General features: G+C 36.3%; 1 protein-coding gene across 1 annotated transcript; it reads right to left on the reverse strand.

Annotated features, from left to right (window-relative positions):
* Window positions 1-732: 732 nt before the first annotated feature.
* Window positions 733-11,922, reverse strand: BCL10 (BCL10 immune signaling adaptor). The gene is made up of 3 exons (XM_051999247.1): window positions 11,701-11,922; window positions 3,757-4,045; window positions 733-2,385 (listed from the first exon to the last, which is right to left on the reverse strand). The coding sequence occupies exons 1-3, from the start codon at window positions 11,755-11,757 to the stop codon at window positions 2,033-2,035; spliced, it is 699 nt and encodes a 232-aa protein (XP_051855207.1). The 5' UTR covers window positions 11,758-11,922; the 3' UTR covers window positions 733-2,032.
* Between the last annotated feature and the right edge of the window lie 301 nt (window positions 11,923-12,223).

Genomic DNA, 12,223 nt, shown 5'->3' on the forward strand with positions numbered 1-12,223 from the left:
GAAGGTAGTGCCTCTTGGTCCCAAGTATAAATTTTTACAAGTTTCCAGTAAAAATTTCTAGTTATAAATGTTAATAGCAGCAGGTTTGGTCAAGAGTAAAGAGAGGAGGAAGGAAAATATTAAGTTGGTAATATCCAATAAGAAAAAATTCTTCAGATACAATGTATATATTTTTTGCAAATACTGAATTTTTCTAACAACAGTGCAAACTCCTGAAGAGAACGGATGCCTATCATAGTTTCTGTAAAATCACCATAGCACTTAGTAGTTTTCTTCACATGAGAGACCAATGTATGTTGGTCATGTTTTCTTATGAATCAGGTTATAAAATCCCCTTTCATCCATCACTACAGTAAAGATAATGTGAACAGATTGGGATGAGATTCTTATTTGGAGGGGAAATGTATTCCTGGGGAAAATGTATTATTGCTTTCAACTCCAATACACTGACATATGATTTTTGACTGCAAAGAACTTTATATATATATATATATATATATATATATATATTATATATATATATATATATATATATATATATATATATATATATTTTTTTTTTCCCAAAGAACTTTTTTTTGGAGAAAGAGGATACCAGGGCTACACTGGTTTCATTAATCAAAATCTAAGAATGGTATATAGCTGATAGGCAGGCTTTGTTTATTTTAGGAGGGAAACAACATAGATACTAAGGTATGGTATGTAAAGCTTTTAAAAAAAATTCAAAGACTATTTAAGGAGAAAAATATTGATTATTTGAAGGTTTAAAAAACAAATACTCTGTAAATTAATTGTTTAAAAGATGGCAGTTTTTCTCTTGCAACAAAATGTCTCAAGTTATGAGTGAACAAAAAAATTAAATGTTCAGAACTATTCTTATGAAAAAATATCATAGTAGGTTTTTTGTTTGTGGTTGACAAATTCACAATTATTTTCTAGCAGTACACATATCACAATCATTTGAAAATAAATTAAACTTAGTGTACTGCTTTAAAAATGGAAATAGGTATTTAGATTCTTAAAGAAAATTCAACTTAAAAACAACATTTCTGCCCATTGACTTCTGCAAATTTAATATAGTTAAGAAAAATCTTATGTGTCAAATTGATAAGTAAACAATAACAAATTTAATTATATGAGATAAAATGCAGCAAATGAATAAGGAATGTGACATTCCATTATAATAATTGATAAGACCACATGACAAGATTGTCAGCAAATGCTCTACTTATTTCAAGCAATGTTCAATAAGACTGAATTTCCTTAAGAAAATAATTTGTTCTAAGAGTATCTACACTTGAGATAATAACCTGGAGAAGTTAAAAGCACAGAAATTAAAAACATAAAATCCCTGTATGAAATATTAATGACTGATGTTATAAAACTTTTGTCTTAATAATACAAATCTGACTAAGAACATAAGAATCTTGAGAAATGCATTCAAGTCATTCTTGATGGGCATATCTGGCACAATAGATTAGATTAGGAGGTAGAGGCATTACATGAATTACAGAAGGATTTTGTGTTTGCACACACTACACTTTGAGCAAAACCTATACTGCTGCTGGTTCGCAGAAGCTTCATCAGTGAGCAACAGGTTCAATTCCAGAAAACCTCTGAAAATTCTATTGGAAGAAGTCTCAATTGTTGGTGAGAACTATTAAGTGGGGCCTGATCACTTCCAGAACACATTCTAAAATAAAACAATGCCTTAGTAATAACAAATTCAACCCAATTGGCCACATTATAAAAAAAAAAAATGTCCCTCATGGAAAAAATTCGATTGAAGTCATATAAAAAACAAAACACCACCAAACTAAAACTCCTACAATGAAAAAGCAGGAAAAGTAAACAGCATAATCAAAATGCGCTTCTTAGTTTCCTAAAAATGCATACATACTCCATTTACACAGCATGACAAAATGTTAAAAACGCTATAGTAGCTTGTTAATAAGCATTTACAGTAACTTCTCAAAGTTTGATAAACCCTTTTAAATATTTCTGAGATAACTTTTTAAAGAAGTGGTAAGTGTCATTGTCGACAAAAAGAACGTGATCTTAAGGGAAGAAACATATCACTGGAGTTCCCTTCTTCTTCTGCCTGTGATTCTAATGGAAGAGGAGGGGCCCCGGGGTCTCCAGGCCCAGGAAGGGGAGTTGAAGAGAAGACACTGTTTTCGATTCTGCCCACCTCTACCACAGGCAAATTAAAGGATGCGTTGCTGGAATAAAAAGAGGCCGTGCTGGCCTCCCCCGCTGGGTGGTAAATACCAGTGACATCTCCATCTTTCAATTTCTCAGAGAAGTCGCCCTCATTAGAATCTAACCTGGATAGGCAATTTGTTGCTCCGGGTGGAGGCGGCATGTAGCTATTGTGGTGCAATCCTAAAATAAAACCACAGAAGATGATTAATAAACTAATTAGTAAACCCAATCAGAGATGGTTAATTCAACAAACATTTAATCAAATAACTGCTATTAAAGTGCTAATTACCACAACATTTTGGAGGCCCAATATTGGAGGAAAAAATGCCCAATATCTAGGATGCCTCTGAAAATGGAATTAAGCATTACTGGTCAGAATTGAAAATAAGCCCATTTCAAATTTCTTCATAAAAGGAATAGTTTTCCGAGCTACTGAATAGCTAAAGTTTGTGAACTAACTGACATCCATTTGGGATGAGCAAATGAGTAGAATCTTTTCTGGAAGGCACAACTTAAACTTGTACTTATTTAAACTACTAACTTCTAGGACTTAGGAAGTAGAGAAAATTTTTGTAATTAATAAGCCTAGCTCAGCAACTATCCAAAGTTGACCAAGCAGCCCGCAGCAGAATCTGTTGCTTTGCAGGCTGATAACCTCTAATCCAGGTTACTCATTTCTGTGAGTTTTTCCAATTTCAAAACTCAAGATACAAAAAAGATGGCTTAGTTGCAGGGGTCCCTTTGGTTTTTTTCCCCCCTTAAAGTCTTTTTAATAATTGAATGTGTGTGTGTGTGTGTCTGTGTCTTTAGTTGGTTTTCTTGCAATCCTGTATTTTCTTGTATACATGTAAAAACAGAATTGTATGAAGGGTTCCGTAGACTTCAGACATAAGACACAAAAAAAGGCCAAGAATCTCTGTCCAGGGTTCAGGAAGATCTGACACACATTCTGGTTGAGGGATCTGGGGCAAGGCATTCACTTTAGCTCTCACTGCTCTGGGTAATATCAAAGCTTCTATGGTTTAAAGGAGATCAGGCCACATTGGCTGAGGAAATCTTATTTGAGAGTTCCTAATAACATTGAAAAATTACAAATCTAGTCCTTATTGAGCAAAACATTCTGCTGATCCACTAACTAAACTGGTATGACATTTAGCTGTATTACAAGGGGAATTGCAGTCCCATAACAGAGGCATCAAAAGTCTTGTTCCTTACACTCAGTCCTGTGCCTTTCTTTAGGAAGCCACTCATCACATCTAATTCTGTTCCTCCATTTGTAAAGTAGCCTAATTAAGTTTTACCTCCTAACTTCCGCGGATTTGGGAGGAAGTGCTATATAACTAAATCCACACATATCAGCTGTAATCAAATAGAAATCTCCCAATAACTTTCTGTTTTGTTAACCTCATAAAACTTCTAATACAGAAAAGGCAGTCTTAGTAGAATTCTTGGGGTAAAAACTCTGGGGAAAAATCAACTCTACTGAGTAAATTATTTTATTTTCCCTCTTTTCTGTTTAACTTGTCCCCTCACATATGCTTGTCACCTTACCTTTCAGATATTCAAGTTTGACAATCTTTAGTTTTTGTACTTCATCTGTGATCTTCTCTATCAGGAAGCTCTGTGTTTTTTCTCGTCGAATAGATTCAACCAGAGTGTCAAGTCCCTTTGGGTTTTCCTGTAAGTAGTCCAACAGCTTACCAGCTCTTTTTTTACTTGATGTTCTGCAAGAAATTTCTTCAGTGTCCTCTCTGGTGAGTATTTTCTTTGCACGTAGGTGATCAAAATGTCTCTCAGCTATGATTTTTTCACATAAATACACCCTCAGATTTTCTAAAGCCTAAAAGATATAAAACGTATTTTAAGATGATCTCGAATGGAAAACATAATGGTTATTATGTATCAAGCACTGTGCTAAGTACAGATGATACAAAACTAGGCAGAAGCCCTAGCTCTCAAGGAGCTTATAGTCTTAACTGGGGACACAATAAGCAGACAACTATGTACATACAAGATATCTATCTGTCTATAAATATAGGAAATAGTCGATAATCTTAGAAGGAAGGGACTGGGGTCAGGAGTGAGAAGGGAAAAATAACAGCTCACAAATCTAGACTAGGAACATAAATTAAATAGAAGACAGAAACAATTTTTATTAAGTAAATCTAGTTTGCTTCACATTTCATCTGGAGGAAATCTTCTACAAACATTTTCTTGATGCAATAACTGACACTATGGTTACTCTAAAGCAGTTTCTTAACCTGTAGGTCCTGAAGGTAGGGGTTGCAAAAAATTTAACAGTAAAAGATTTCTGAATAACCAGTGACTAAAAATTAATTCAAAATCAAAGATATCATGAGTCTGAGGTATTTCTGGCAGTGCATATCTGTGTTGCATTGCATAACTTCACTATAGTCTTGGTTCTGAACACACAATATATGCAGCATAATGCCATGTAACACCAATGAATGCTATCAGTAATATGTTAGCTCAGATTTGAGACTTTTGTATGTTATGAATTGCAGTGTTTGTACTGGACACACAGAGTTTTCTGTTCTTAGAGAAACAGTAGTTTAATTATGGAAAATGAAGACTTTAATATTTTCCTACCATCATTTCTCAGTGTGTGTTAAGTATCATATTAGTATAACTTTGGATTTTACAGTGTTAGAATGTTTGATTTTAAAATTTGCTTTTACCTTCTTCTTTTAAAGAAACATACTATACATATTTAACCTGTACCAGAATGTTTGCAGTCTTGAAAAGGGTGGAGGTAAGGGAAAGAGGGAGAAAAATTGGGAACACAAAGTTTTACAGAAATATTATTCGAAGTAAGTGAAGACAAAAGCCCTTTAGTTATATTTCTTCATCATCACCACTATATATGTTTGTAATGTGAACATTAATTTTTTAAATTAAGTGCAAATATAATTTCATAAACTGAAGTTAATATTTGAGAAATTAACAATATTTATATTTTAAGAAAAAAATTTTTTTCTTCTAGAAAAGTGGCTAAATTCAGACAGAAGAGGTAAAAACACTGATAATATATATAGCAGAGTCTTTGCTACCAAATACATCAAAATTGACAAGAAAAAGAAATTATGTCAAATTGTTTTTCTAATATGGATTTACTTCTAATGATGATAATTTTATGGAAAAATCTCTTTGTTTAATTTGTAATGATGTTTTGGCTGCAAAAAAGCATGTAACCAGCCAAACTAAAATGATATCTTAATACTAAGGATACAGCGTTCTGCAATAAACCAAAGGGACATTTTGAATGACTTTTAAAATCTTCAAATAAAGAAAAACAATGTTTTGAGAAATTTGTTACGTCAATGAAAAGTGTTTACTTGCATCTGGAGAAACTTATTTAATTGCAAAAACTAAAAAGCCCCATGTGACATAAGATCTTTTTACCTGCTGCTATTAAAATGTCAGAAACAAATTCATGGGAAAAAGTATGAGAATGAAATTTATAAAATTTCTTTATCAAATGATACTATTTCCAAAAGAACTTCTGAAACTAGTAATGGACAATTTCAGCAGCTTATTACTAGGCTTGGGAGCAGCCCAAAGGTTGTAAATACTTAAGATGAAACAACTAACATTTCTAACATGGAACAGTTGTTACTTCATATAAGATATGCTTAAGAAAGAAGCATGCATGAAGAAATATTGTTTTGTTGTCCTTTGGAATGTCACACATTGATTAATTTTTCACAAATGAAGATTTACAGTGAAAGAATTATGTTGGAATCTGTATAGATGGTGTTGGAGCAATGATGGGCGAGAAAAAAAGACCAAATAAAAAACTTTTTAAAAGAAATATTAACTTCAACTAGAATTAATCTGCCCATTAACTTGGATCTATCTTTATCAAAATATTTTTAAAAATTAGATCTCACTTTGCAAATTAAAAAACTGAGTCACAATGCCACATTTCTTCACAGTACAATGACCAGAAAAAAAAAATTGTGTAACACTGGACAATACTTGGAGACATATTGCTAATAAAATTTAGGAAGTTCATTTTTTAATGAAATAACTATTTTAGGTTTCTCTATCACTTTTGTAGTAGCCTCAATATCCTTTATCTTAAGAGTTTTATCTGAATACATGTTTAATAAATAAGTTTATTCTTCCTTCACAATAGCTGTCTCTTCTTCAGGCTATATATTTCTAGTTTCCTCAACTATCAGATGCTTCTTCATCCTGGTCACTGTCTTCCGAATTCACTTTAAACAGCCTATGTCCTTAGTGAAATGTAATGATACTATATAAATTCTAACCATTATTCAACTACCACCAAGTATAGTAATGTCCATAATCCAGACATTAGATTCTTGGACATTTCATCTACTCTCTTAGCTCCATTACCACTTTTGTCCACATAAATTTCAAATATAGTTCATTATCTCTAGAATGTCTGTGGCACATTTCTACCTATCTGTTCTGACGACAACTCAAACTTAAACAGTCCTAAACTGAACTTGTTTTTTCCCAAAATGCTGTCACCAACTTTTCAATTTCTTTTGATGTTATTACTAGTCTATCTCCACAATCTCACACATCTTCCCCTCCTCTCTCCTCATTTGGCCTCTACCCTAGTTAGTTTCTTATTATAGCTTGTCTGAAGTATTTTAACAGATTTCAAATGGGCGCCATTTCTAATGCTTCCAGATTCTCATCTTTAACCCATCTTCTACAAAGCAGACAAATTTCTAGTCTTTCTTCTTCTTCTTTTTTTTTTAAAATAAATAACTTTTTATTGACAGACAAATTTCTATTCTTAAAAAAATTACTATGTTACTACCCCATACATCAATCTCCAGTGGATCCTCAATGTCTTTTGGATAAAACACAAACTCTTCAGTATATTTTAGGAGTTCTCCACAATCTGGCTGATTCTATGTTGTCCTCCTTTCCCCATACGTTGAATTACCATCAAAGCTACTATTCCTCAACCTCAGCACTGTTATCCACTTCTGCCTGGAAAATACTTTCTCCTCAATTCTATCTCTTGGATACTCTAGCTTTCTTCAAGGGTAAGTTCAGGTTACCATTCCATCTTGCTATCAGTTTTTCTCCCGAAATTACTTTGTATACATGCTGTAATCCTCCAGTAGGCCATAAGCTCTTTGTGGGCAGTGATTTGTTTTTTTTTTTTTTGACCTTTGTAACCTTGCAGCCTAGCCTTCCAAGGTACTTCAGAAACTTTCTGAATTGAATTCCCTCACTTTATATCCCTCTTCTATGTCCAATCAATTCTACTTATTCTGATGATTCTACTTGGTCCAGTATCTCTCACATCCTCTGCACCCTCATCATCCATTCCCTTGTTTAGGCTCTTATAAAGATGAATTGCTATCAAGACAGAATTCTGTAAGAGATTCAAGCAGGTAAAAGAACCTCAATATCCAGACTCAGCATGGTTATTATATTCATCTACAAAGAGAACAAACATGCTACAGAAAACACCAAACAGAGAAAAAAAGCAAGAGGGAAGAGATGTTTGATATCACTTTGGTTTATTTTTGTTCATCAGTGACTTATCTCCCTTCCTTGGCGATGCTTTTATGATTGCTAATAAGTGTGGTTGTCAAAAGCATGATTGTCAACATTAATGACAAGTTTTGGCAAATTCTCTTATTTTTTTCTGCTTATTGTATTAAGATTCAGGTGGTTTTCCCGCCTGTCACTTCTCCTTGGTTAATGAACAGACTCAATTGACTTCTATGCCTAAATCAGTTTTGTCAATATACCTATAAGAGGACTTCAGGGTGAAGCTCTGTCTAAGCCTAGGTAATACCATCTATCCTATCTGTATATGAGGGCTCCAATTAATCTGATCAGATTATAATGTAACATCTTGATTTTGCTACCCATTTTTAACTGAAATGAAAGAGAATACAAAATTCTGGGGGGAGAGTGTACTGATTTGGAAATATACAGCAATCGTTTTTTTACAATGAAGTTGAATTTCTTTCCCTGCAAACTCAGAAGGCTCTCAGAACTGCTATTAAGTACAGGTAGAAAGCCATTTTAAATTCAAATATAATTTTAAAAACCTACTATTTTAATTTAATGATATAATAAATAGCTATTGCTAGAGTTAAGTAAGATTTTCTAGAAAAAAAATTAAATTGGCAGTCCTAAGCCAAAATTCTACTTGCCACTAGACAGCAAAAGAAATAAATTTTTTGACAATGTTATGACTTATGACTTTCTGAAGTACCTCTGAGGGGGCTGTATTTTATTGCAGCATTTTCACTGTCTTGAAACTTATTTCAATTGCTGTATTAGTCTCTAATTGCAGTTTTTCCCAAGAAGGTCCAAAGTAGTAACAGGGTCACTGAAAAATCTGATTTCTGTACTAAAGTTTTCTTAATTCCATATGAAAAGAAGTGTTTTAGAACTTGGAGATAATATCAAGGCTTCAATGTGTGTGACTGGTGCTGCTGGCAGAAACAGGGAAATTAACAAGAGGGGGGTGGAAAAGGTAATGAGATCTGTTTCGGAAACGTTTAATTTTGATGTCTACAGAACACCAAGTTCAAAATGTCTAATAACCAATTGATTAAGTAGGATAAAGTTCAAAAGAGGGAGAGCAGGTACCATAAATCTGGTAGCCATTTGAAGGATGATGTTTGAGCTCTAGGGGGAGTGACAGGGTCATCAAGTAAGAGAAAATGTAAAGAAAGAAAAAAGAATCTAGGAGAGAACCTTGTGAGCACACCACATTTAAGGGATGAGACACGGATGATGATCCAGTAAAGGAGATTTAGCAGAGATCAGACAGATGAAGAACCATCAAGAGAAGACAATGTTGCAAGTACTCAGAGAGGACAGAGTATCCTAAGAGAGACCCATTAATTATGTCAAATACTACAGAGAAGACAAGAAGTGTGAGGATTGAGAAAAAGCCATGGATCCTAAAGTCCTGATATAAAAGATTGGCTAAAAACAATACTTAATTTAAAAAGAACAAAAACAAAACCTCGCCTACATACTCTTTATATTTGGCCTCATTCTGCAATTAAGTGTATACACATCTCACCTTCCTGACTTTGTCATAAATAAGTCCTTTGAGTCTGCATTTATCATTTATTCACCTAGGCATCCCCCAAATAACTGCTGAATGAAGACAGGGAGATGGTTTACATTTGTTACAATAATTCACAGGGTTTTTTATAGTTATTATTTGCAACATACAAAATAACGCTATCCTAATTACTCAATTTAGGCCTGCATCTTGGCCCTTTCCTGTCAAGGACAACGGGGATTTTGCCAGAGGGAGAAGGGGCCCAAGGATAATCAAATCAAGACTGATTTTATTAAAGTTTTGGGGGAGAACCTTATATTCATTTGCTGTCTTGCATTAATTAAGTTGTAGCTACTTTACCTCAGCTACTAAAACTGTAAGTCTGAGCTTTTATTCATCTTTGTACTCTTCCTATATCTGGCAGACACTAAAGCACAAATACAGAATCACACAACTAAGCTTCTAAAATCTTGTGAATTAATCTTTTAGTTAACAATATGACAAAAGTTGAAAGAGAGAAGAAAAAGATGAAAAAGACTGTATTAGATATACTCTAAGGTTCTCGGTTCTCTGCAGCTATCAATCTATGATAGTAAGACATTTAAAATACTAATAAGCTTTCTAGAGTAGTTCTATGGCCCCATATTGCAATCATTTCCGCCAAAAGGGACAGGTAAGTCATAATTATTTTTATAGTGAGTTAAAAGAATTGAATCATACTTTGGCATTTAGACAAAGTAATGTAGTCTTGAAAGGAGACACTAGAATTAACCTTTGTTCATTCTGTCCCAGGTTCATTGAGTTCAAAGGAAGCAAAGTGTAAGGGAATGAACATTAAACAGTCCCAAATCTGCCACTAATTAGTTATGTGAACTTGAACAAGTCACCATCACTGTGGGTGGTGACTTTCCTAATCTGCCAAATCAAAAAACACTTAAATAAACATTCATTAAGTGAATTTTATGTACCAGGTACTGTGACTAGCTGTATGGCTAAAATATATTAGCTCCCAGCTAACTCCAGAATTCCAGGAATGCGATTCATAAAAACTATATTAGAATCAGCAAGTCAGAACATTGGCTGCTAAGGTTTCTTTTTCATTTTAAAAAAATAAAATGCAAAATGATGGATAATTATTACTCATGCTTAGACATCTAAGAGGGCAAGTACTTGCATGAAAAACAAAGAAAATGTAAACATGAACAATACATTTTATCTTAACTAATCATTAATATTTATGCTACTTTATAGAATAAATGGGTAGAAGCTTTCTCTTTAGGGAATTCTAATAGTTTCCTCTCTGGGATAATGGCCTTTCTACATTTGGGACATCATCTATGCCAAAACTGAAAGGATGACTTTCATTTTCCACTTTGGGCTTTCCTATACCCATTCTTTTTAGTTTGGTTTTTCCTTTCAACATTCATTAAGATTTTGAGTTCCAATTTTTAAGCAATTTGATATAGGCTATACAAGTACAATCCATTTTTTTTTTTTAAACACATTTCCTTATGAGTCATGTTGGGAAAGAAAAATCTTATCCCTATTCTGAGATACAGTTTAAAGCCGGCCACTCAGGGGTTTTGGCTCCTACAGAAATGACCTGTCAGCTAGTCACCAAGCACCTGAACTAAGTGCAAAGACGAGCAGCATCGTCAGGAAGTACCTGTTCAGCCGCTCAGGGATGTCAAATACAAGTGACCGGGTGAGTGTCAGCTCTCAAAAGAGCAGGGTGATGTGGAGGACACAAGCACGGGTAAAAGGGAATTTGGGGACGTGCTCGACCATGGCCAAGGGACTCAGCAGGCAACGAAGGCCCGCAGACGAGGGGCTCTCTGGCCGATGTCACTTTATCTCGGGGATCTCACTCCCCTCTGAAAAATGAGGGCTGGGACGAGTGATCCCTGGAGACATGAATGATCCCAGATTCAGGACCTTTGGACTGGATGGCGGCAGAGTGGCTAGAGGACACAGAAGGTCCTCGGACCCGCCCCCGACCACTCTGCTCCCTCATCCTCACGGGCTGTCCCGTGCTCCCCGAGAAGCCAGAAACTTCGCACGGACGCCGGCTGTTACTGCTTTACTGATTCTTCCCATGGTCCGAGCCCGGCCCAATCCGCCTCCTAGAAGGGGCACTGCCACGAAAGGAAGCACTGAGTTTGTGTCTTACAAAGAACATTTCCTTCAATCCTCTTCACAGCCCCGGGAGATAGGGGTCATTATGATTATTACCATTTGACAGTGGGGGAAACTGAGGCAGGCATTCAGAGAGCCGGCTAACAGGACTCCGCATTTGAACTCGGGGCTTCCTGACTCCGGGCTCCTCGTTCCACACACCACACCTCCTGGGGGTGCCCGGAAACCGCGGCCCTTTCCCCGGTCCAGCTCCCCCGGGAGTTTCTCCTTAGGCTGCCCCGCCCAGCCCCGGCCCAGCCCCCGTCACTCACATCCTTTTTTACTTCGGCCATGTCTTCCTCGGTGAGTGCGGGCGCGGTGGGCTCCATAGCGGAGGCGCCAGAACCCAGACCGCGCCGCCCCCGGTACTGAAGAGGCTTGAGAGACCTCCCCGCCCCCGTGCCCGCCGTAGAGGGGCAGAGTGCAACAGAGAGAGCGGAGGGGCTCGAGGCCCGAGAGCGGAGCGGCAATTTCCGCTTCCGGCTCTCAGTCTTAACCCCGCCACTGGAGCTCCGACCGGACGTACCAGAACCGAGCCTCCCGCCCCTAGTCGAATCTCGGAACGCGACTGGATCTTACAGCTGTCAATCCAGCTCAGAGGCGGTTCCGCTCCCACACGGTGAAGTCTTAGAGCCTATGCTTTACATCCCGCCTTTCACGGGACAAATCTCGTCCCTTACGGGCAAACTATGCTTCTCGCTTCCGGTGCTGAAACAAAACCACGCCTCTTTCTAAAGACCCTCTTTTAGTTTCCTATCCCCACTTCCCGTTTCATATGAACCACACCCCTTTAGG

This window comes from Antechinus flavipes, chromosome 4, assembly GCF_016432865.1.
Source record: "Antechinus flavipes isolate AdamAnt ecotype Samford, QLD, Australia chromosome 4, AdamAnt_v2, whole genome shotgun sequence".
Taxonomy (NCBI): domain Eukaryota; kingdom Metazoa; phylum Chordata; class Mammalia; order Dasyuromorphia; family Dasyuridae; genus Antechinus; species Antechinus flavipes.